Source organism: Wyeomyia smithii, chromosome 2 (genome assembly GCF_029784165.1).
Source record: "Wyeomyia smithii strain HCP4-BCI-WySm-NY-G18 chromosome 2, ASM2978416v1, whole genome shotgun sequence".
Classification (NCBI taxonomy): domain Eukaryota; kingdom Metazoa; phylum Arthropoda; class Insecta; order Diptera; family Culicidae; genus Wyeomyia; species Wyeomyia smithii.
In genome coordinates this window covers 81,098,108-81,124,726 of record NC_073695.1, presented here as the reverse complement: position 1 = coordinate 81,124,726, position 26,619 = coordinate 81,098,108, and the positions used below count along the sequence as shown (strand labels likewise).

Genomic DNA, 26,619 nt, shown 5'->3' with positions numbered 1-26,619 from the left:
TCAGGGCAACTGTTTGAGATTAACAACGGACGATTTGTTCGCCGCTTTTAATCAAATAACTGGTGCTGTACCGCACCTAACCACCGGCCAAACGGCGACGAAAGTCTCATTTTTGTACCGACAACACTGTCCTAGCCGTTCATCACGATAATAGTTGTTTCGACGGCCGGTCAACCTTTGATTGTTATTATTGTCGACCGTCGAGAGTAGCTCGAATAATAATCGAATATAAAGAAGAAGAAAAATAACCGGCTGATTAATAATTCATCGTTGATCGGAGTGGAGGTTAACTGCGTGAACAAAAAAATTGTGTTCAATATCGCGTTCGCCCTCCCATCACCACTTCGTGCCGGTTCAACAGCAGAGGAGGCTTCCCGTGAAGCCGAATTATCAAAAGTGAATATTTTTGCGTTTACCGGGTACATCGACAAGTAGTGAGGAAATCAAAACACAGTCAATCAACACTAGCATCAGCAGCGACAGCAGCAACAACTAAAGGCGCCATATCTTCGGTACAGTTCGCGAAAATTCCACCCAAAATTGAAGTATTTGCTAAGAACGTTTGGGAAACAGTTACAGCTTGTGTGGTAAGTAGTTCGATATTCACTGATATTTGTGCTTTGTTTCGAAAACATTTATGTGTATTTTGTACTATTTTCTTCTGAATATACAAAACGTGAAGTTTGATGTAAAAAAAAATTAACGAAAGATGAAATAGTATGAGAACTTCATTTTTATTTGTTTTTTATTCAGGGTAGCGGCTCTATTGTCGTCAGGTTTGTCTTATTATCGTCAGGGGGTAAACGATGCCCTAGTGCGTTATATTCCTGCATGATGGTTCGTCATATTACCGAGCATTTTTCTGCAAAATATTAGTTCTCTATGACATTATCGACCCCCGGACGATAATAGATAAACCTGACGATGATAGAGTCGATACCCTATCTAAAATTTACCGCTCCCATTTTTTCCTATAAGTTCGGTATAATGTATCGACGTTCGTGAGTCACAACACAGCTGTGCGAAAACAGTACCCTAAACTTTTTATGATATTTACCATCAGCCTCACCAAAATTAACTGGCTGATAGTAGAAGCTGTCAAGGTTATTTTTACATATTTGCGGTGTAAAGTAAAATGTGTTCAGCCGCCACCTACGTATGTGCGTACGTCAACAATTCGACGAGCAAAAAATGGCACGCCAGCTATTTTTAGTTTCGAGCGAATTGCTAGCGAATTATTTCACGTCGATTTCCTTCATCCCCCGTTTCCATCTGTTCATCAACAGCGTGCATGATTCGCTTAATATGGGCAGTAAGAGATAAATGTATAGGTACTTAACCATTTTATTAGGCCGTTATTCAAATCATATGACAGTTCTTTATTTGTTTTCATCTGCAAAATTTTAAAATAAATTCGACCACAATTCTATTCACACAATAAACGTCGTCCAAACACGGAGATCTTTATGATACATTGTGATGGTATTCGTAGCTCCAATTCTACGCTGCGACAATTAGTTCGCTGTATAAACAATCTTCATTACTCAAAGCTATCGCCGGCGCTCAAAACATTCAAAGTTCAAACAACTGGTGCAGTGTCCGGTATGAGCACGCATTCGAAACGCCCGCGGCGACTGTAGCGGGTGTCATGGCCCACTTGCCGGTTGTTCTCCAACACCGGTTCTTGATGGGCCAACGAGAGGTGTGTTTATTGCTGTGTAAGGGTGTGTGTGATGAATTTATTTTCTCGTTGACTAGCAAACATGTTTTGTTCGTAGCTAACACTACTAAACATAGATTGAACTGGTGTTAATCATGTGCTCTAGACAACCTTGAAGTATCCTCATTCACTTAGAAACGTTAGTGGTATGGAACGCACTGAACGAGAGTGACGATACAGAATTTCACCCTCTCCACAATTTCACTACAAAAGTAACCTAATCAATGAGAGTTGGTAAAAAACGCAACTTAAACCAATCGGTCCCGCAGAGGCTTGTGGTGTTTATCTTATCAACCATGACCTTTTACTTTTTTCTCCTGCTTCAAAATATAAAACTACTGTTCTAACTGCAAGGCGGTCTTAAAAAAGCTGTTAAAAAGTTAAGACCTAATATAATTTATTGTAAAATAAAAGATTTTGTGAAACTTTTAATGTCAATATCCATGGCCAAAGTCCGGAAGATCGGAATACCAGTGCATTATTGCGATTAGAGATATTTAATCCCGTAGTGTGAACAGGATAGAAAATTTTCTACGTTTTTTAATAGATCAAGCTATATCTGTGTTCAAGTATGCGGCTTAAACTATTCAACCGGTCCATCAATAGAGTTTGATTTAGCTTTTGCGTACCTCGAGTACGATGTAAGTTTTTTTTCGGTCTTTTAAGGGGTTATATCTACCAAATGCTCAAAAAACAAGGCTTTTTTCATGAATTTTTTTACAGGACATTTGAGATGTAAGGTATATAAGTAATATATCATTGGATTGAGCAACTCTTGCAGAATAGAAAAAATATTTTTATTGCTATTTTTGTTACAAAATGGCGGCTGTGCAGCGATTGTCGTGAACCCCTCTTTTTAAGTTGTTCCGCGGCGAGCAGTAGAAGTCGTGCCCAACTCCACCTATAACCAAAACAAAATTTTTTTCATTATCTACATTCTTCGCAAAATAGTAACGGTTTGAAAAAAAAATTCTGTTTCGACAAAAATAAATCGACTTTGATTGTTTATAACTTTAGTTGCTGTTAATCAATCGCTAGAATCGTGTGTACTTCACTAGATAATCTAATGAAGAAGCTACAGTTAAAATTTCAAGTCAATCGGATGTAAACTTTTTCAGTTCTACTGCTCGCCGATTTTAAAAACATGGTTTTGAGCAAAACGCGTTCAAAGTTTCAAATTGCTATGAATCTTAAGAATCGCAACATGTAAGCCCCTAATAATTTTTTAACCTTCAGTCAGCTACCTCTGTGCCGTAAAGTTGTCTTTTCTGGGCTTTATCTTCCTTTTCTTCCTTTTATTTTATCTGATCTAAGGCTGCGCCTACGCTCTTTCGTGGTATCAGACATGCGACGCTCAGTGACTTTGACGCAGTTGGCGTCCTATTCCACGCAAAACTCAAACTTGTAACTCATATTTAAGTACTTTTGAGTATAACTCACAGTTAAAAAGTAACAAAAAACTCAAACAAAGAACGTACATAACGAGAACGGCTGATCTACTAAACAAATGGAAATTGTGAGTAAACACGTGCTGTAGAGACGCTATAACGGTCGAAACTTGGTGCAGCGACCTCTATACTACAAATTTGAAACACGATATCGATCATAGGTAACTTCTACTAGTTTACAAAGCCTCGAAATTAAAAACAAAAACGAGCATCGCCAAAATAACGAAAAATGTTTTTTGGAGCATGAAAGTTGTTCGGTAAAAATAGATTTAAACGAATTTTGAGTTTAGATAAGTACTTGAGCGATGTAAATTTTGATTCTAGGATAGTTTTAGCATGATTTAAGCCAATGAAAAAAAATGACAAGAAAAAAAATTTTTGGTAGATATAACCCTTTAAGACTACCTGAGTAGGGTTTGCAATATTCCCGGGAATCGATTTCCCGGGAAACGGGAATGAAAAATTTCATTTCCCGGGAATTCCCGGGAACCCGGGAATGAAAAAAAAAAGATTTCAAATAAAGTGTATAATAAAAGGTAACAAAATATCGGTTAAAATTTTATTACAAATTTGCATGTAGAACGAATTAAAAATTAAACAAAAAATATTCAAGTTTACATCAGCAATTCGCAATCGATTTTTGCTGCAAATATTTGCAGAAGAGGACGTTTCAAGGTCTTCATGTCGTTAAACAATCCCTTCATATCAGTGGACAATTTTTCGTTAAGCCCTAATAATTTAATTTCCTTCTGTGAAACTTTGCTTAAGCCCGCTAAATCACCGCTGGTGTTTGATTTTCAGAATATTTCCAAATCATCGATTACAGCTATATTTAATTAGAAACCTGAGTGTCCAATGCTTTTAGTTTGTTGAAGAGAAAGCTGAGTATTGGGCAGGTATTAGACGGTTATTAGATTAGATTTGTTATATTTGGTACGGAGTTTTTGAGCAAATTTTTTTTCGGGGTAATATATATGCTATGCTATTGCACCATAGCAAATATTTGTTCAAAATTTTTTTTGCTTAAACGTAGCAAAGGTTTCATTTCAATAAAATATATTAGCTATGCCATGACGATGCGAGTTATTGTCCGAAAAAAACTTCGTAGATTTAGTTGACATTGGCAGAACAATATTTTAATATGACTCAAAATAAGTTCGTTTTAGAGCATTTAAATGTCTACATAATTAACCTGCTAAAAGATTTTCATGTGAAATAGTGACCACGACTCAAGTTACACTGACTCTTAGTTTTATTGTAGTATTTATTTCTGGTCACATTGATTTACGAATTTCAATTTTTTTTATGAATTTACAGATTTCAAAAATTGTTGTCAATGACAAAGAAAAAAATCCAGTTAGGTACTCTAACTAGCTAGCAGAGAACAACATTAGACGAAGCAAATATTTGCTTAATTTTTCATTTACTGAATAAAACAGCAAATATTTTTAACAAATAATCTGATATTACAGATAATGGCCGTCATTTCAAGCAAATATTTGCTTCGTGTAATACCCAGTTGAGTGCTGCTTTACACTTTGACGTCGTCAGTTTCGTGTTTTGATAGGGTATTTAGTTTTATTGCACTATCGTATAGAAAACTATTAAAAATCTTGCAGTTTTTTCTAGGAACTCGAGAATCCCGGGATCCCGGGAATCAATATTTCTGTTCCCGGGATTCGGGAATCCCGGGAAAAGGTATTTCGCGGGAAATCGTTCCCGGGATTGCAAACCCTATACCTGAGCATTCATCATCAAATAAAGGAATAAATGTTCCAGTTTCATTTTGAATAACCTACAACGACAAGAAACCTTGTAGGTATTGAAGAAAGCGAGCAATAAATAGCATAAATAACGTTGACGTGACGAACCCGGTTAGCAACTCCTATGAGACACTCTGACGCACTTTGACGCTTTTCTGCATATATTAAGGCTATAATCTTTCTAGAACAACAGTTTTGAGCTTTAGGGCCGCATACTTTTTTCTCTTTTGTCGACCAGATGGGGGATTTAAAGTTCCTTGGTATACTCAAATAACTGGAGAGCAACGAACTGCAAACAGTTGATTAGTGCAATCGAGAGATGCATTCGAAAAGTCAACGTAAAGGCCGTTCAACGCTTTTGCTTCGGCATCAGATGTTAATTTGAAATGTATCTTTATTAGAAATAAATCGATTTTTCTTTAAGTACATCTACCTTTTTTTTTCCTGTAGGAGCCTATGACCACTGCTACCATTAGTTAGATATATTGTGGTATACTCCGCGTTAATTTTTATGCACTGTCAGTTCGTTCCATCACTATGGGTATCAGTGATAGTCGCACCCAGACTTTGCATTTCACCCCAAGAAGGTATGACTTCTTTGATGAAGTTCCTTACCTTCATTTTTTCCGCAGACCATATCTCGTTAGGCGTGAGGATACCTTTTCCAAGAATACGCAGTCTTTGCTGAATTAATGCGCTGCATTGGCACAGTAAGTGTTCCGAGGTTTCTACTTCAGAATTACAGAAACGACATAAGTCATCTGTCAGTTTACCTATTTTTTTAAGGTGATACTTACTCGAACAGTGCCCAGTAAGTAGGCCAGTTAACGTACTCAGATCAGCTTTATTCATACTGAGTAGGTTCCGTGTGATTCTTTTACATGGTGTAATGAATAGTTTAGATTGTCTTGCTTTGGAATAAGCCTTCCAGTTGGCATCAATCATCATTGATTCCCAGCCTCTTAGCTCAGATTTCAAACAGGATGAAGATACCCCACAGAATGGCTCCGGCCCGACGAAAGCAGTTGAAGAACCAATTCTCGCTAAGAGATCGGCTTTTTCATTTCCTTCTATACCACAGTGACCAGGCACCCAGTATAGATTGACAACGTTTGTTACAGTTAGTTGTCGTAGGGATTGAATACAATCCCATACCAACTTCGACTGACATGTGTATGCTTTTAAAGCATTGAGAGCTGCTTGACTATCTGAGAAAATGCAGATATTGGCATACCTATATTTCCTAGCCAAGCAAATACTTGTGCATGTTAGAATAGCATTTATTTCCGCTTGAAAAACTGTGGGCCACTGCCCCATTGGAATTGATATATTGATTCCTGGTCCAGTGACCCCAGCGCCCGTAGACTCGCCCATTCTAGAGCCATCTGTATAAAAAATGACTGATCCTGGACGAACCTTAGGACCTCCTTCATCCCATTCGGTGCGATTGGATTCAATCACTTTGAAAGGAACACTGAAGTTAGTCTTAGAGTCCATTCGATCTTCATTCATGGTTACTAAGGTGTTCAGTTGGAAATTTTTGAGGATTCGTAAATGTCCCTGTAGATCTCCTTCCTGAAAGAATTTAACACGTTTTAGCCTAAGAGCACCTTTTTCGGCTTAAAGTTGTACATACTGATGTAAGGGTAGAAGATATAGAAGAGCTCCTAAGGCTTTGGATGGTGCACTGGCCATTGCTCCTGTTGTTGATAAGCATGCCAGACGTTGTAGTTTATCTAACTTTTTCTGAGCTGATAATTGTAAAGTTTTAGGCCACCACACTAGCGAGGCATAAGTTACTCTGGGTCTCACTATTGCCGAGTATATCCAGTGAATCATCCTCGGCTTGAGTCCCCATTTTTTTCCAAATGTATTGCTGCAAGCCCAAAGAGCGTTGTTTGCTTTTGAGATCGCATACTCTAGATGGTCGTTCCAGTTGGGCTTGTGGTCAAGCATAACACCTAGGTACTTCGTTCGCTTGGATAGCACCAACTGTGTGTCTCCCAACTTAAGAGTTGCAATATTATACTTTCTATCTCTTGTAAATGGGATAATGACTGTTTTAGAAGGATTGACGCTTAGTCCTTCCAGGTTACACCATTTAAGTGTGTAGTTTGAGGCGTATTGCATTCTATTGGAAATAGTAGATCCGCATTTACCCCTAACTAAAATAGTAATGTCATCAGCGAAACCGATGATTTCGTATCCTAGGTTCGTTAAGTTGTTAAGAAGATCATCGACAACAAGAGACCACAATAAGGGAGATAAAACCCCTCCTTGTGGGCAACCCCTTGTTGGTTTTGTCGTTAAAGTTGATCTTCCTAAATTGGATGTTATCAACCGGTTTGATAACATAGCGATAGTCCAATTCAAGATGCACAAGTCAAAACCGCGTTTTTTCATAGCATTTTTTATAGATTCGTGAGAAGCATTGTCAAATGCTCCCTCAATATCAAGAAAGGCTGTCAGTGAGATTTCTTTAGCCTCAAAAGACTTCTCTAGTTTTGAAACCAGCGTGTGAAGTGCTGTTTCAGTTGATTTACCAGTTTGATAGGCAAACTGAAATTTGTTTAATGGTCTACTTTTTAAGTAAGATAATTTGATGTGTAGATCAATGATTTTTTCCATCATTTTCAAAATGACAGAAGTTAGACTGATTGATCTATATGCTTTGGGACTCGTCCTATCACGTTTTCCAGCCTTAGGAATAAATATGACGCGGACTTCTCGCCATTTACTCGGAATGTAGCTTAGTGTCATGCTAGCCCTGAACATCTGCACCAGACAGGGGACTATAATATCCTTGCTTTTTTGTAAAAACACTGGATAAATCCCATCTGGCCCCGGCGATTTGAAGGGCTTTAAGGAATCTACTGCCCATTCAACTCTTGACGTCGTGAATATTACCCTGGCTAATTCTTGAGCTTTAACCTTGTCGTGAATTGGGCTAGGTTGAGCCATATAGAAGTCCTGTGCATTTTCGGAAGTCAATTGAGTCGAGCCTGGGAAGTGTGTATCCATCATGACACTAAGTGTTTCCTGAGAGTCTGTTGTGAACTGACCGTTTTCGTTCTTTAAGCGGCCAAGCCCATTTGTGTGATCTGTAGAGAGGGTCTTATGGAGTCTAGCTACAACAGGCAAGTTTTCAACTTGCTCACATGTACGCTTCCAGTCCCTTCTCTTTGATTCGAATCTCTCGATTGTATTCTGTTAGACAGCTTTTATATTCTGTCCAATTTCCGGTAGTTTTAGCTTTGTTGAAAAGCCTCCTTGACGATTTTCTTAGCTTTTCAAGTTTATTGTTCCACCAAGATACGTTCTTACTAGAAGTTTTCCGTTTCACCGGGCAACTTTCTTCGAAGGAATCTATTATATTAGTTGGAAAAGATGAGGGAACAGTTTCGAGTTGCTCAGTGGAAGAGCTGTCCACTGAGAGCAAAATCTTGTTTGAGAGTGTGGAATAGTAGCTATCCCAATTAGTTTTTCTAGGATCTCTGAATTTTTCGGACACGAGCTCCCCAGAAACATAGTTGAACATAATTTGTTTGTGGTCCGACAATGATTGTTCTTCTGACACGTGCCAGTTCACAATCATTCCAGATAGTTTAGCGCTACAAAGTGTTAGATCAAGAACCTCTTGTCTAATTCTAGTAACAAATGTTGGATCATTACCTTGATTACAAATGTTTATGTTGTGAGAAATTAAATATTGAAATAAACACTCACCTCTAACGTTGATGTTACTGCTACCCCAAACCGTGTGGTGGGCATTCGCATCACATCCTATTATGAGCTGTTTGTTTTTTTGTTTGCAGTGTTGAACAAGCGCAGCAACTTCTTTTGGAGGAATCTCAGCGTTATCTCCTGGGAAATACGCAGAGGCAACGATGATCTCCGTTATCCCACGAGTCGTTGGAACCTCCACTTGTATTGCCACGACGTCTCTACTGATGAATTCTGTAACGGGTATAAATGTTAAGTTTTCCCGTATAAGAATTGCTGCTCTGGGAGCAGTATGTGTACTATCATAAAGAAGCTTACATTTTGGTGTAGAAATTCCTTGAACTCTATTGTTGTTGGACCAGGGTTCTTGGATTAGAGCCACGTCCAAGTTGTCTCGAGTGAACCTGCTACATAGGACGCTGCTAGCTCCTTTGGCGTGATGTAGGTTCACTTGAATGAATTTTATTTTATTGGACATTTTTGTTTGGTTTACCATTTTTCAGGGGTGTGTGATTCTCCCTCTGATTGGAGTGGTTTCCAAATGTGCGTGTGCTCGATTGGATCGTATCCCTGGCTTCAGGGCTTTTTGATCGAGCTTCAGCGATTACAGGTTTTCCAGAGTCAGACAAAGGGCACGAGTTACCACTCTGGACAGAAATGGGACCAATTTTGTTTGACCCTGAGGTCTGTTTACCCTAGGCATCATTGATGCCCTTGGCATTGCCCTCTGGGATTGTGCGATCGGTTTTGCCAAACTGTCCAAAGTTGCCATTCCTCCCTTCGTTGGAGACTACAGTTTTGGATTTACCTGATGATTTGGTAGATTTTTTAAACAATATCTGTCCAAATTTATAGTTGATGTGCATATCACGATCAACTAGCGTCTTCATCGACGCACCGTCGACCGTTAGTGCCCACTCAATGTGCAGATTGTTGATTACCGAGCGATTCAGGATTCTCCATGCATCGGTGTTCAAGTTTTCATTTTGGCTTTCGATAAGCGCTTTAATGGTGTTGTTGTCGTATTTGGAGCTTTTTGGAAAAACAACGACAAGAATATCTTTCTTTGGAATGTTACTTTCGTCAACGGCGACGAGCTCCACACCATCCCAAGGAACTAAGGTAGGGACAGTTTTAATCAACCACTCAGATGTTTGCTTATCGAGACAGTTGATTATCATGAACCCTGGTTTATAAGTGCAATTAGCAAACTTTGGCTTCAATTGCTCCTTACGTTGAAGTACTACAGCACCAAAAATAGCCTCTTCGACGAGGTTTTGTTGATCTGTACTTAATTCAACGAGAGGATAATTACATCTACCTTAGTTTTAACAGCAGTAGGATGAAATTCAAAGATTTTAGTTGTCACCCTTTACCTGTTGCTGTGCTCTGTTCTCAGTCATAGTTTTTAAACTAAAATTTTCCATGTTTTGATACCTGAACCTGCATTTGAGTTGACAGAAAAAAAATAATTTAAATTATTTTCCTACCGAGCATTCTTACCATAGCTCGCTACTCAATTCAATCAATCATCATCAATCGAGTTGATTCGAGACAGCCAGCCTTTCAAGCGCTATTTTCTGAAAATAATCTGTTATCTTGCCTTGAAGTCACGTACACATTTGTAAGTGAACAATTGCTTCAACCGAGAGATTCTGTAAGACCAGTCGTTCTGACTTTCAGTTTGATTGATTTCGTGTTGTTTTTTCATCAATCCTTAAATGATTATCATAATCTATTTGAGAAATTACGCCTCAGTACAGCTAGGTAAACAGGTTCCAGGATATTGGGAATCCGGGTTTTTATCTTCGTTCTTTTGTGGTATTTCCGCTGAGAAATCAAGGAAAGAGATATTCTGAATCCCTTCTTCAACCCAAAACGAATTAAAAACGTATGAATATGTACTCAAGGAGGTTACTCAACTTTATGGCACGTGGTAAATTCTTCAACGTTGGTTCTTCACAGTTGCAGTACAAGTGGTTCCCTCGTCCTTCAAGATTACATGATTTTGTATAGTCTATTCCAGAAAATGCAGCTTGCACTAGAGCTCCGATTAACGTCATCTCGGATGTTTAATAAACAACTTTCAAATTATAATTCTCATCACGTTGCAAAATTCTACCGTTATCGCTGAATCCGAACTGGTTTGCCCATTGCACCGAATCACGTCTGGCGGGAAACCATGGTACGCATCAGAATGAGTCAGTTTAGTGCAGATTGTGGCAGATTCATCTCGTGCAAGTAATTTTTCATACACTGAACAATAATGTTTATCAGTGCCAATTTTGCAAACAAACAGTAGTCACCATCCTCCAGAATGTCAGCGACCGTTTAAATTTGGAGCAGTTTTTTTGCTAGGCCACGAGCTCAGTTGATACTATTTACGCTTATCACCTATTCTATCTGCTGTTGTGTAGCAAGATCCCGAAATTTGTCGTGAGGTATCCGCCTTGTCGTCGATTACATACGTCTTCACTAACTGGTGACTACACAGTACATAGGTACTTCATTATCTCGCTACCGACAGACAGGCTACGATTGGAATGAATCAGTTTGGTTCAGTTTTAGTCGGACTGTCGCCGCCGACGTAGATTTTTACGTATGCAAAATACATAGTAATATATACATTTTTCAGATAATAGCAGAGTACGCGCTAATGTGATCACATGTATCACCGAGAAATACTTACATTACATTATTGTATATCTTGGTGCCCATATGCGGGGGATAATAATGATATTTGTGGAGGAGATCACACGTAGCGAGATAACGTGGCACCTGCAAAAGTTAAGGAGAAAAATGCACCATCAATTTCGAGTTTTTTTTTTGAGTTTCGATAGACAGGCAAAAGACGCTTTTGCATTCTTGTCAATAATCATCCATCACCGTTGACTGTGCCCATTGCTTTAATTCCACATGAGCAAATTAGTATCGGACTACTTCGGCAGTGGTTTTCTTCGACAGGTTTTCTAGATCATTCCAATGTTGAACCTCTCAAAAAATTCGGGGACAGTGTCTCCTTGCAATGCTTTTTGAAAAAGTGGATTTGGTAGTGAATTCTTATCGAATTTGTCGTAGTCAATGATTTTTTAACTGTACGCTGTCCATAAATGCATAACAGTCCCATGTGAATTTTCATCACTTTTGAGATAAACCTCAAAAACTTCTTAACATTACGTGTTCTCTTGAAAAACCACAAGAAAAAGCAATGTACCAAACATTGCTAAAATGATAAAAATAAATAAATTTTGGCTAGTCCCATGTTACAAATATACGCAAAACAGGCTCAGAGCTGTAAATAATGAGTGGAGAATTATAGTAACTTTCATTAAAAGACCAATTGGCGTGTACTAATCGAAACAACAACAACCTCATTGCATATAAAAGTATTCTACCATGTATATATATATATATATATATATATATATATATATATATATATATATATATATATATATATATATATATATATATATATATATATATATATATATATATATATATATATATATATATATATATATATATATATATATATATATATATATATATATATATATTTACCTCGGATGAATGTATGTTTTAACTTTTCGTTATTTTTCCTTGGCTAGGTCCTTGCGTGGAGGGGCAGAATGCGTTATTTATGATGATTTATTAGGCCTATTTCCACTGGAGCTGCTCTTTTAGACATAGAAAAAGCATTCGACAGTGTTTGGCATGCGAATTTGCAAACATTTAATTTTCCAATTTTCCTAATCAAAATTTTAAAAAATTATCTCACTGATCGAACTCTGCAGGTTGTCTTTCAGAATTCAAAATCTCATAGATTGCCTGTCAGAGCAGGTGTGCCTCAAGGTTCAGTCTTGGGCCCAGTCCTGTACAACATATTCACTTCAGATCTTCCTGATTTGCCTCCAGGATGCACAAAGTCATTGTTCTGCGATGACACAAGGATTTCCGTAAAAGGAGAAAGTCTTCATGTCATATGCAGTCGATTGCAGAAAAGTTTAGATATTTTTTCTTCTTACTTGCAAAAGTGGAAAATCTCTCCCAATGCTTCTAAAACTCAAATGATAACTTTTCCCCATAAGACTAGGGCTTCTTTCCTCAAGCCAAACAATAATCACGTTGTCAAGATGAATGGGGTTATTTTAAGTTGGTCTGACAAGGTTAAGGTACTTGGGACTAATTTACGATAAAAACTTATTTCCAAAGAGCACATTGAGAGTATACAAGCCAAGTGCATCAAATATACGAGATGTTTATATCCTCTCAATAACAGGAATTCTAAACTTTGTTTAAAGAACAAACTTGTGATTTACAAACAAATTTTTAGACCAGTAATGCTCTATGCTGTACCGATCTGATCAAGTTGCTGTTCAACAAGGAAGAAAACGCTACAAAGGATTCAGAATAAAATTCTGAAAATGGTTTTGAAGCGTCCTCCTTGGTTTGGTACACTCGAATTACATAGAATTACTGGTGTTGAAACATTGGAAGCTATGTCAAATAAAATTATTAACAATTTCCGACAAAAATCGTTGCAATCCTCAATTGTTACGATAAGCTCCCTTTATAGCCAATAAGTTAGCAATTAAGTTAGTTGTAAGTTTACTTCCCCTTTTCTGACAAGTAGGTTAGAATCCCTACGAATGATAAGTCCTAATTGCGAAAGCTAACAAATCCTAACAATTAAAATTACAAATTTCTAACAGTGTTGAGAAGTCACCATTTGTGATTGGACACACATACTTATTATTTACTAATATTTATCATAAATACTTAAGCTACTAACAAATCACCCCCTTAAAAAAGTTATTAGGTCAAAAAATTGATTCAACATGCATTAGTTTTTGCATAAAAAACCGGTTTAGAACTGCGAGTCCCCTGTTCACAATGTCTAATGCGTCAATCATTTGTATTTTCCTCAACAGTAAACTATTTTTATCGACAAGACGAACACAAAAATGTAATCAAAAACCATTCTGCTCCCAGAGCTTGTTTTGTTTACAGAAGTAGCAAGCCACAAAAAACGGCTGTGATACGTAATATGATTTAATTTATGTGCGAAATCACTGCGAGCACCAGTGAAAAACATGCGATAACATTGAAATAGCTGTTTACTATTGACTTGTTACCACTCATTTCTTTTTTCGTTTTGCTGGAATGTTCCCTTTTTATCCCGTGAAAGGGATAGCTTCCGAAACCATTCTCATATTTAGAAAACAAACAAGTGCTCATCTCGCAAGGGTTAACTATTGAGTTTGCCTTTTTCTGTAACTGATAAGATACCCTAGCAATGAAAGCGATAGGGAAAGACAATTGTAGACCTATATTTTTCCTGAATGATAAGAAATTACCCTCACACACCGGACAGTGGCGGTGTATCTGCTGTGTACGCGTCTGTTGAAATGCCGAACAAAATGTTATAAATGTGGACAGAATGTGGAACTGTGTTTCACTATAGCGTGAAAAAGCCGCTAGGACGGTTCTTCCGATTAGTTTCCCCACCCAGATTCACTGTTTATCAGTGTGTGCCTGAGACGAGTACAATTCAGTTTGGTGTTTCGATCAGCCTAACAGCAATCTCAACTGTTCATTGCACTTGAAAGCTGTTCCTATGAGGGTGTGTGTAGTTGTTTTTTTTCTACATCAGTAACGGTGGAAGTGACAGCCCCTGGAGCAAGGGGGTTGAATGTTAGCCTCATTTCCTTAATAGCTCTCGGGCGATAAAGACGTATAAACGAACGCCGCGGAACCGGCTATAAACTGTCTCAATTGAAAACTATCGTAGAATAATCTTATGTATGTGAGTTGGGATAGAAAAAACTTTCAGTATAAGGAATAGGCAGTGATTCGATTTGAAGCTGTGCTGACTTGAAGTAAATGCAAAATTAATGGACTCTGAAGGCTATTATTATCTAAGTGTTGTTGAGAAAACCATTTCAAAATGCTGTGTCTACAACCAGCAGAGCTTCGAAATAGTTCTAACGATTTGATTCACCGGTTCAGCTATGGCTGTCAACTCAAGAACTGGGAGACCAGGGTAAGTTTACTGTACCTTGTTTACTTCTCATTTGGCTCTGATGATAGGCAAAGCTTCCTTCAATAATAGGACTATTTTTAAACCCAGCGCTTAGTGTAGTCACGCTTAAGCAGGTGGGAAACTGCTTCTGTTTGGGTATTATTTGTAAGCAGTCGTAATGCTGGGTTGGAAACAAACAAGATTTCGTAACATATTTACCCAATATTATACAGGCTTGAGAAAAATTTGTTCTTCTGCAAGGCCTATAGTTTACATATGTATCAATGTAAAATGGTGCGGCTACAATATTTAGTTATTCTTGTAATAGTAAGCACGATAAAATGTTAGTAATTGACTTTAGAATACATGTAGTATTTTACGTAATTACCTGAAAATGTTGAATTAAAAAAGAATTCGAATACACGCAGTTTCATGACGAACAGCTCTCTGTTACGTAAACCAGCAAATGAAAGTCAAGATAATTTAACGCTATCGCATGTCGAACAGTTTATCTAGCCTGATTAACATATGCTTTCATTCTCATTTGATCAAGACCTTCCGTGCTGTCTGCCTAAATTGATCATAACAAACTTCAGAACGAAAGTAAGTTAAACGGTTGAATTAATTGTCATCACTTGTACAAATTTTTCTATTTTTAGAAGTAATCAAAACCCATATATTTATTAAAATGCAAAGCCACACATGATAAAAAATATTCTACCTTGGAAATTTGATACGCAATAGTTGTACCTACATGGCGTATGTGATGCGATCTATGATAAAAATGCGTTAAGGGCATGAAAGTGTACTGTCTAATTGCAGGGTCAGTAGCCAGTCACTTTCTAGTAATTTTATCACTGCTCTGAACCTAGTCACTAAAAGTCACTATTTCGAGCCAGAATGGTCACTTGAGTCACTCTTTTACCGTGTATTTTGACAGTTCGGTTCGGTGAGCCTTTCCGTTGCATTGTGGAATCGAATGTACTCCCCTGTTGCTCCTGATTGAAGAGGAGTAGGGGAATAATGGCCAAGATTGATCTTTGCTCATTTCTATATAACTTATTGATATTTGTACAACAAATTTATACCTGTAACATACTACGAGAATTTTGTGCATCACGAGATATTATACAAAAATAAAACAATAGTTAGTTATTTGAGATATAATCAAAGTAAGTTTATTCTCAAGAGCAATGCAATGTGATGTAATTTTTGGCTGTGTCGAATTTAAGTTTCTGCTACTGTAAAACTTCAAAAAACTGTAGTTTTCAATGACATTGGAATAGTTAAGCATATTTCAAACATCTTTAAATGCTCATTATATTGTCATGAAGGCAGAATTCAAACAGGTCATATATGCAGTAGAGATGGTCGGGTTTGATGTTTTTCAAAACCGTGCCCGACCCGAACCCGAATTTTTGTTTCTGTCGAAACCCGAGCCCGACCCGAACCCGAACTTTTTTTATTCGTTCAAACCCGAACCCGACCCGAACCTGAGATATCATAGATTTTATAGTCGGGTTTCGGGTTTTCATACCCAAACCCGACCTGAACCCGAAATATTCAAACCCGAACCCGACCCGAACCCGAAATTTTTTTTTCACCAAACCCGAACCCGAACCGTACCCGACACATTCAAACATTTTCAAACCCGAACCCGACCCGACCATCTCTAATATGCAGCACTTGTAGATACACTCTATCTTTACAATTTGTCGAAACATTGTAATGTTGTAATTGCCATAGTTCCATAGTCAGAGTTGGTTTGCTGATACTTGCTACCCGCTGAGATATCTACTTCACAAAATTATGTATTTTTTTTTCAAATTTTGTGTAATATTTTCACTTAAGTACTTCAAAAACTTCTGTACTCGGAAAAAACGACGTAATTATTCAATTTCTATCGTGAAAAAAATTGTAAGAGATTAATTCGAGTGAACTCATAAAATTATCACAATAAAACGTGAAATTCAGACAAAATTTATAAAAACTCGTAGATCTCTGAAACTTGAAGTTAGAAATTTTGTATATTCTGTAAAGTTTCATGAAATCTAGAAATCTACAGCTCTGTCAAATACCGCGAAGCTCTAGCGTGTAAGGGAAAGAAGTGAGCATTGCAACGCCACCTTTGCGGCTAAATTCCGAACTAATTCAAACATCCAAAATAAAGCCCTAACTATACCAAGAAACTTTGTAGATCGGAAACCGATTGGTCAAACCCTGAGAGCGCTATTAATTTCGTTCCGCTAGATTCCATTTCTGGCCCAGTGTGCAATGTTTGGACAAATTGTAGAGATAGAGTAATTCTACAAGTGCTTCATAAATTGACTTGTTCAAATTCCGCCTCCTTGACAAAATACAGCCTAATGAGCATTCAAAGATCAGAAGAGCGAAACCAAGCATGCATGTGGCTGACAATTCTCAGTGAAAATATTATTTTTTCGGATATCAGAGTGATCCAAAAACATGCTTGCCATCTTGTCACGATGGTCAGTTGTTGTGCAGGCAAAATGAGCAGTCTGGTAATACGGTTATTGTACCTTTTATAACTCAATAACTTTATATAACTTAGCATGTGACCAGAATTCATTAATTTTCAATTCAAATAAAAATAATCATCAACCGCTGATAAAACCTTTAATTATATGTATTATGTACATGTAAACCATGCGAAATTCCATCTGCGCAGCGCACGGTAAATTTTACGGGTAAAATGGACGGTAGCTTCTTTACATACCAGTTCGAAAGTAGGGGTCTTGTCACTTTACAATTTCAAGCGTGAAAATCTCAGATTACACTTAATAAATAGCACGCCAATTTCCACTCTATGCATGTGTCAGTGGTACAAACAATCGATGAAAGTTTTACACGCGTTTACTTTCATGTTTTTCGGAAAAATTGTCTGGCTAAATTCGAACACCTGGTTTTCCCTTAAACACGTGCTTTTTTTGCGCAGTGCGTCGTCCCGTATAGAAAAGCAATTTGCCAGAGCATTTGAGCCGTTAAAGGCAAAAGTAGTACATGTGCCATTAAGTAAACTTCTCAGGAGACGTAGTAAGGGAGCATACTTAAATGACGTAGCATTTTTTTCATGATTTTCACACCCCTCTCGTAGTATTTGGTCACAAAATCTCAACCCCCCTGAAAAACGTAGCATTAGATGACTTTCTCTCCCCGTCCTAAGAAAAACGTAAAAAAACAAACTGTCAGATTCATGAAATTTATTTTGAAAAAAATCATCGTGTCAAATTCAATTCATTTATCACTCATACATTTGAGACAGTATTTCATATCATGTTGACTGCGCTCTATATGGGTCATTCCGTACGAAGTGACCACGAATAAGCACAAACATGGACACGACCATCACAGGTTTTGCTCAAAGTTGGGAGAATTATTCATCTAGTGTATTATTTTTACCAAAAGTGTTGCCTTTCCTTTTTTCCGGTTTGAGCTTTTAGAATGCTCTTTTTTTTCATTTTGTCAACCAGTGTAACCTACATGGCAACACTTGCGGTCAAAAATAATAATCTAACGTAAAATTTTCCGAGAAACACGATGAAATTTGAAAAAAATTGGCTACATTTGCCGAAAAATGCAAATTTGGGTTTTAAATACAAAAACAATCTATCTGGCAACACTTCTGGTAGAAAAATATTTTTTCTGGATTTCTTGCTTTATTTTCTTCAAAAATCACCTATCCGTATTTTTCGGATGTCTTAGGTCTATAAATTATAGGAAATAGAAAAAAAAATGTTCTGACAAAAAATGCGTTATCTTGCAAAAAAGAGGGGGTCCCACAAAGCGAGGTGTATTCCAATCGACACCAAAATTGGAATTTTCATGAAGTTACTTCTCCCAACTTTGAGCTTTAAAATTCATTTGAATGTGTTGTATACTATTTCAAAAAAAGAAGCTCATATTTATCGAATTTCTGAAAACTGTCATGACTTCGTTTAGATACAGGAAAATTGCTTTTTACGCAGTTTGTGTGTTTTTTTTTTTTTGACGCGAATTTCGGAATTTCCAAGGTTTTTCTACGTTCCATTGCCCAAGCTCGAAAATTTTGTAAGTCCCAAAATATCGAAGTTTTCGAAAAAAAAATGAAATAATAACAGATCTCGATGTTCCTTGCATTGATAAGACACTTGGCAAAAAAATCAATTTCGACACATTTTTATGTGCAATTTTACATCGGTCAGAGAAGTGGGACTATGACCACCGTGAGGTTCTTCTTCCCGAGGTATAATTTAGGACAAATTTGCATGGGGAGTTTTTTTTTTTTTTTTTTGAGGAAACAAATGTTATGAGCCCAACCTCTAAACAAAGTTCGACTTTTTTGTATATTGTTTGTATATTGTAAAAGATTGCGTCATATAATTTTGTTCATAAAAATGGCATGAAGTGAACAAACATTCTCTGGTCCGACGAATCAAAGATATATTTGGTCGGATCAGATGGAAAGAGATTGGTCAGACGTACTAAGACTTTCAAGCATAGAGGTGGAAACATAATGGTTCTGGAATGCTTCTCGTGGTATGGCGTTGGTCCTATTTTTTCCGAATCCGAAACATATTGCTATTTTAGTGAAAAAGTGGTTTTGTAATCTGAAGATCGACGTACTAGAATGGCCTGCTCAATCCCCGAATTTAAATCCGATCGAGAACTTGTGGTCGATTGGTCCGTCAAAATCACGAAACAAAAATGAAAAAAGAAAATGAAGGCTTGGTATGCCACATGCCCGTTGGAACATGTCAAAGTTTGGTAGATTCTATGCCGAAGAGACTTCGAGAGGATATGAGAAATAAGGGATATACAAATTGTTTTCGTCAAACCTAAATAGTATCCATTTCACTTATTTCGTAGCACATATTTGTAGAACTTCGATTTATCAATCAACACTGGTTACAGGATTCTTCAACTGACTGTTTTTTTTTAAAATGCAGGAAAACATGTTCAAAGCCGAACTAAAATATTAAAAATAGAAGTTATATAAATTTTATATAACCTCAATAATGTCAATACGCAACAGTTTTAAAAAAGCTGAACACACAAAATAAGTTTTCATGTAAATTTGCAGGAAATATATTTCCGCGATAACTTTGCAAAGGTTTATGCCATTCGGCAACTTTGAATATCAATGAAAACATGAAAGTTAATAAAAAAAGACCGATGCTATGTGATAGTTCTAAATTTTTTTAATGTGAACATGGCACTCATTACAATCAAATTTACATTCTACTGCTAATCCACTTGTAATTTGTCAGAATTGACGTAATTGCAGATGGTTAGATAAGTCGTTTGTCAAGTACTCTCGGTTATCATCGCGTTCAATTTTATTGTTTTTGCTGCTATGATAATTTCGTATATATTTTGCTGACGTGTTCGAGCGTATCGTGCTCTGACGATCCTATTGAAATTCGCATCACAGTATTCAATCTGACATTCGAGAGGTAACGACGGTGGTAGCTTAAATTGCTTATCTCTATTTTTCACAATATCACGAATGTTTTAGCACTGTAGAAATAAAGAAACGAACCTAATTTTAGCTGCAACTCCTGTTGAGTGATAGTTGTTTCACCTCCCTTTCTAAGGAAAGATATCTAGTTTACTGTTAGTGGGAGCTTCCTATCATAAGCTGTGTCCAAAAGCAAAGACTCAAGTAAAACAAAAGCTTGAAAACGTGTGTTGCTTTGAGGTAAGATTGTTGACATGATTAATTGTATCAAGACAAATTTTCAAATAACAAATGAAATGTAAAATAATACTCTGGGGTCTTTTTTACGCGGGTTAATTCATAGGTTTTTTTAAACGCGATTTTTTTACAATAACGCGGATTGTTTTTACGTGATTTGGAAGATACCGATTATTAGTTCCCATGATGATTGATGTTTGACTTACGAGCAATTTTGGCACAAACAAGTTCAAACAAACCGTTAGCGATATTGGTCAGTGATGCTACTATCGCAAAATGTAACCATAAATCTGTTGATCCGATCGACTCATGCACGTAATATTTTTTTTGGATTGTTGTTTACCTATTTTTATTGAATATATAGCTATGCACGATTGTATCCAATGCCACTGGGGCACTCGAGGACTCGAGCTAAAAAGTGCATTTCACCCAATAAATAATGGAGACAATGCACTTCATATCTTTTGTTTGCTGTATTACAAAATATTTCTAGTACTGTTAGAAGTGCAGAAATCGCTGTTATTGAGTGCATACTTGATTTGTCAAGTATGTTGGTTACAGCTGATAGAAAACTGATTTCGAAATACTATTTTGTTGTCGTAAACACAAAAAAGTCGTCAAACAATCTAATTATTTATTATTTTTCCCTATTACAGTGCGGCATGCGTCGCCCATCCCTGGGACAGAATGAAGACGACCTTAGTCGTCTCACAACCGTAATCTCCCCAACGACAGTTAGTTTATCTTCGACACAAACGGAACATGAAGAAGACGACTGCAGCAGCGAAAAGAGTATTCACAAATTCAACAACCATCCGCATCAACTGGAGCAGCAGCACAGTAGCACAGGAAACGCTAGCAGTCCCCGTCCTGGTTACGGGTACGGCAGTAACAACGGCAGCAAAAACAGCACTAGCAACGGAACAATTGGCGCATCCACATCCCAGTATCTGCCTAATTTGATTAATTCATCCGAGTGGCAAAATTGCAGAAAACGCAAAGAACGACAAGACAGCACCTCTTCGATCAGTCAGGATCGCAAGCTGATCAGATCGAACAGTGAAGAGCACCTGCCCAACTGTCAGGAGGTGATTCGTCGTGTAGCCTCGCATGAGGACTTTAAGAAACCTTCTCCGTTAATAGAGATTAGCGTCGACAAGGAAAACATTATCGAGGAAGCTGCTGAAGAACAGCATCAATTGGAGGTTCAGCAAACTTTCGAGAAAAATCTGAAAAACAGCTCGGAAAACCTCAAGAAGTTTTTTATCGGTAGCGAATCCGAAGCCTTGCATATTAGGGTTGGTGAATCGCAACTTCTCCATCAACATTCTCACAACAACCACATAAATCATCACAATCATTCCGCTAAGAACCGACTATCACCTTGCCGTGATGTGCTTAAAAACCGCAAGGATTCCGACAGTGAGTTAGACGGTGAGCACGAACGCCGCCGCCACTGCGAGCGGTTCTCCAAAACGCGACCACCTCCTGGGCGCAAGTCGGTTTCACCCCGAAATCGTACCAAACAAATCAAGCATATTTCATCCAGCAAAGACAAAAGCGGAAATGAACACTTCTATTCCAAACATGACTCGCACCATTCGGTTAAACACGAACGCCGCGCATACAGCAAGCAACGTGACAAGACATCGGAACCGTCGAAAAGTCCCGAGCCGGAAATCTTCGCTGACTACAATGACAATACGTTGCTGAAGAAGGGCAGTGCTGAGTCTCCTCGCGAGAAGCAGCTGCCATGGGACCATTCCTTCCAGGATGACACACCGGTTGTCTGTCAGCGTTTTGCGGAACACAACTTCGAGCATGCCAATGCTATGGGAACTTTCGGCGAGGTACGCAGTTTACCCCCAAATGCCACCATGAAACATTACGGTAACTATCGCAGCACAGAATTGCATCAGAACACTCACCAGAAGCCGATACCGCAGGCCAACAACATGTTTGATGAACGAACCAAAACAATTAACCGCAAATTGAGTACTCTGAAGAAGAAATTAACACAGTACGAAGATCGGTTCGAGCGAGAGAATGGTTTCCGGCCCGCGCATGGTGACAAGACCAGCGATGGCTCCATGCGGTCAGTGGTCGTCGAGATACATAAGCTGCGCAAGGAGAAAAATCAGATCAAGGCTGATTTGGCGGTGTTCAACGCAAAGACAACCAAGGGAACGCTAGGCGACAACTCGTGCCTCAGTGGATCCGCACCGGGACCATCCGAGGATGAGAACAAATTGGTCAAGATGCAGGAAACTATCTCCGATATTGAGAAGGTAAGTTTTTCTGCTTTGAAAGTAAGATCAAATAGTGTATGTTTAGGCGTTTTACACAAAGATCCGATTAGTAGAAAACACTTTAAATAAAGTAAATTAGTTTTGCCTGAAAAGCGAACCTTGGGTTTCAAGTTTAGAGACACTTGATCTTTCTAATGGATATACTGCACATTCCATTGTTCGATTGTTAGTGTTCAAGATGCCAACCCAGCCATTAAACTAGCTGTGAACATCAGAATTCACCATCATTCAAAATATCAGTCTAAGCATAGCTCCAAATTACCGGATAGCGTTTAATATACTGTAGCTTGTCTCGCTATTGTTTCCGCTTATAATTATAGGGTACGGTACAGGGAGGTGGTTAATGCCGGAGCTGCACTTTTCACATTTCCTGAGTGTACCACGTGCGCTTTGTTTTCCAATATAAACCACCCGCTGTCGTTGCCGACATTAAAAATACACAAGGCAAGGCAAGGTAAATCTCTATTCTTCTATTGTAGATAGGTTGATTCAAATCGGTTACAACTTACCAAAGTTATAAGGTGAAATCTTTCTTCAAGTGCCTATTGAAAACCATGATCGTTCTAATTTCTTAGTTTACAACGGCAGTAATTGTGGTTGCGGTCAATGTAAATCTTTTTTGCTAAAATAAACATTAATTTTTTTTCCGTTATGTACCTAATCCAGCAGCTGATGCAGCCTATTAGCCGTACCCGGCATATTCAGCAGCCGGCCAGAACATCGCACCAATACAATATGTATAGGTATAACAAACAAGTGGTCAACCACTTCAGCATTCTGCGCCATCTGACGTCAATATTGACCAGCAGCCGCCATTGGTGCTGGGTGAAGTCAAAAAATTTCCATACACGAATATGAATAAATAAGTTCCCTTTTTCTCTACTGGTTCGTTTTACCGGTGATGATGTAACGTCATCGTTTTACAGAGCGCGGCCTTGAGGGTCGTGACTTGATTGATACTAATGCGAAGTGCCAATTATGGAGCATGCAGCGGAAAGGCGAAACAGTGAGTCTAACTTTAGACGTGCTTAATAATAGCACAAATCACTATTTAATGTTTGATCGATATCAGGCGCCTAACGTTCGATTTCAGCTATTTACAATTGTGCCGATTAGCGCCAGATAGACTGGCGTGCCGAAGGACTGACTTTTGTTATTTGGTATAATGTCTGATTGTCTAATTGTGCTTAAATTGTTTCGAATTGGATTTATTTTTTAAGGCATTGGTTTCCGAGCTGTTTTTGTGGGTTTGAAATAATTGATGGAATCTTATTCAAAAATATTTAACAAAATCAGAAGTTCATTCTCAATCCCGCACAATAATTCTAATTGCTAACCAGCAAGTAATAAATAGGTATTTGTCAAACGTACACTTGCCGCACGCCTCTCTTTAAATTCCAACATATTGCCATCGTAAACAAGCGTGTTCGTTTATCAGTAATCATATACACAGCAGTTTTTTCAGATGAGTGTGTTCACCCAACGTAAACATCTTGTAAATGCACAGAAATATGGCATTTTGTATTGCGTTGTAACAACAATTTTCTGTACGACCTTAGTCTATTAAAATTACAACTGTTTTGTGCAGTTTTGCACTTGTCTGACGATCGGACGTACAAAAGGGCAGCTGTTTGAGTTTTCTCTGTACTCAACATGTTTTGCGGTATTATGCCTAGAGATGGGTAATTAAAATTCTGAATCAAGGGGGAAGCGCTAAGGAAGCTATGAATTGAACACAAAATGCGCTCGTGCTCATTTAATTATAGTTTATGTGGTTATGTAATTTAAACAGTTCTGAAACCTAGATATCATTGTATAGCATGTGTTTATGTGTTCAGATTAGATTCTTATTCATTTAGTAGAATTTATTCAGAATTTAATAATCTTTTTTTTTCTTATTCTAGCGTCTGCAAGAAAAGCGTACCACCGAACATCGCAGCGAAAATCTGGATAAACTCTCCAGTGATCAGTTAGTCGAGGAAAAGGCATCGGTTCAACGCGCTCTGCTTTATCTGGAGTCGATCTACGGGCGCCCAGCTAGTCGTGAAGAGCGCGATGCTGCCAGACCCCTGTACGATCGCTACAGACTCATTAAACGACTGGTTAACCGTGCGAACTCCATTAGCGGACCGTGTGGGGCTAACTCTCAGATGCCAACCATTTTAGAGCACGAAGCGCTAGCCATCGTAGGAACGACAACGCCTTCGACCGACATTTCTCCTCCTTCGGCTACCTCGATGGTTCAGTCGCCTGCGGACACCTCGGTAGCGTCAACTGCAGCACTATCGACCGATGAGTCAGAAACGACATCCAGCTCGATTACCGAGAACATTCATTCGATGACCGTCGAGGAGTTGTGGGAGCACTATGATGCTGCCCGTGAGGAAAAGAAGGAACTGCGCCGAACAATTAAGGAGTTCGAACAGAAGTTTGAGGAAACCACCGGCCGGAAGATGCTTAAATCGGATCGGAAGACCATTGAGGATACCTATGCCATGTACAAGCAAAAGAAGGCAAAACTTCGACTGATTGATGCCCTGTTCAAGAAGCAGATGTCAGTTTAAAATGATCTCTCATTTTCCCGTATTCACTAACCCCACTCACTCAGATGCTAATTCTATTCCGTCTCCCAAAGTCGTAACAAATTCTTCCCTACCGCCTTATGTTGTTTGGTCGATCTCAACCATGCCTCTAATTTCCTTCAAACCATTTTATTTATTTCATGTTTGCATCATACTCGATAAACTTATTTTCTACCTACTTTAAAACCCCTTACCTCGCGTCTTCATTTGTGGAGCAAAAAAATTAGTTTTTCGAATAAAAAGCCAAACTTAAAAATATGCTGTCGACAAAAAAAGCAAATGACATTAATCAAATGATGAATCTTTGTTCAAATGTTGCTGATTGAATCCAATGAGATTTAACATGTGTACAGACCTATGGAACAGATTATGGAGCTGAATACTATTTTAAGGCTTGTTTACTTGTTTTCGGTTTCCACTTCTGGTGTCTATTTATCTGTTATTAATTGTATAATTGTGTATCTCTATTGATTTTTATTCTAATTACTAGTGCTGGATGATTGCCTCCTCAAGCTGAGAGTTGAATGATAAAGCGGTTTTTTGCCGTAGAGTATGAAAACGGTATATATACAAAATGATCAAACAAGCACACATAACTGCGAGCTGAGATGAATAAAAAAAATCTATTTGCAAACAAATTGACTTTTCAGTTTGATCTAGTGCAACAATGTAAAGAATATTTACATTTCAAAATGTGACCTAAGCAAATACATTTAATGTATGGAACTTTTGATTTAGCCTTTAAATATACATTCGGGAAAAAAGAAGTGCAAACTTATAATCATTTAACTTTTGGAGCACGAAGTGAAAATTTTACAGTATAATTGTACTACTCATAAATAATCAATCTATAGGAATGATCAAAACAAGCTACTTAATGTAAGGCAACTGATTATGTTTTCCAAAAAAAACAGCTACCAGCGTGAAGAAGTCATCTTCGTACTATACACATAACGATATTCAACGGTAAAACAAAACAAACAGAAAACCCATACAATACAAAAGCGGCATAATTCAGAAGAATACAGTACACACATTAACAAAACTAAACACGATTTGTAGCTCTTTAAGACTATAATTACGACGATTATTATTGCTGATGAAACTGAGTAAAAGCGATATGTTCTCAAAGAACGATTTATTAAGCATTATGATTATTATATTATTGCTATAATTATTATTGGTAACGTATTTGGTGCATAAACTGCACATTGATAATGAGAGGTTAAATGGAAAATAGCAATGCCGGAACAAAATGTGGAATGTTCGAAATGGTATCGAGTGAATATGGACATACCTAGGTTTAATTCTTGGTAAATATATAAACAGCAAAGTTAAGCTATGTGCAAAACTA

The 26,619-nt window shown here is 37.8% G+C and overlaps 1 protein-coding gene across 2 annotated transcripts; it reads left to right on the top strand.

Moving 5' to 3' along the window:
* The first annotated feature begins 380 nt into the window (after window positions 1-380).
* Window positions 381-26,619, top strand: LOC129721522 (protein FAM13A). Of its 2 annotated transcripts, none has more exons than XM_055674194.1 (3): window positions 381-587; window positions 21,031-22,662; window positions 24,588-26,619. In XM_055674194.1, exons 2-3 carry the CDS (start codon window positions 21,037-21,039, stop codon window positions 25,245-25,247), a joined length of 2,286 nt encoding a protein of 761 aa, XP_055530169.1. In that variant the 5' UTR covers window positions 381-587; window positions 21,031-21,036; the 3' UTR covers window positions 25,248-26,619. The 2 variants fall into 2 exon arrangements, with proteins under 2 accessions (XP_055530169.1, XP_055530168.1); XM_055674193.1 differs by lacking the exon at window positions 381-587 and adding an exon at window positions 14,139-14,700.

Bases quoted from the DNA above. Each gene is read 5' to 3' on its own strand.
- LOC129721522 (XM_055674193.1), top strand. From the start codon at position 14,605: ATGCTGTGTCTACAACCAGCAGAGCTTCGAAATAGTTCTAACGATTTG. The intron at 14,701-21,030 runs GTAAGTTTACTG...TCCCTATTACAG, and splicing joins TCAAGAACTGGGAGACCAGG to TGCGGCATGCGTCGCCCATC. The intron at 22,663-24,587 runs GTAAGTTTTTCT...TTCTTATTCTAG, and splicing joins CTATCTCCGATATTGAGAAG to CGTCTGCAAGAAAAGCGTAC.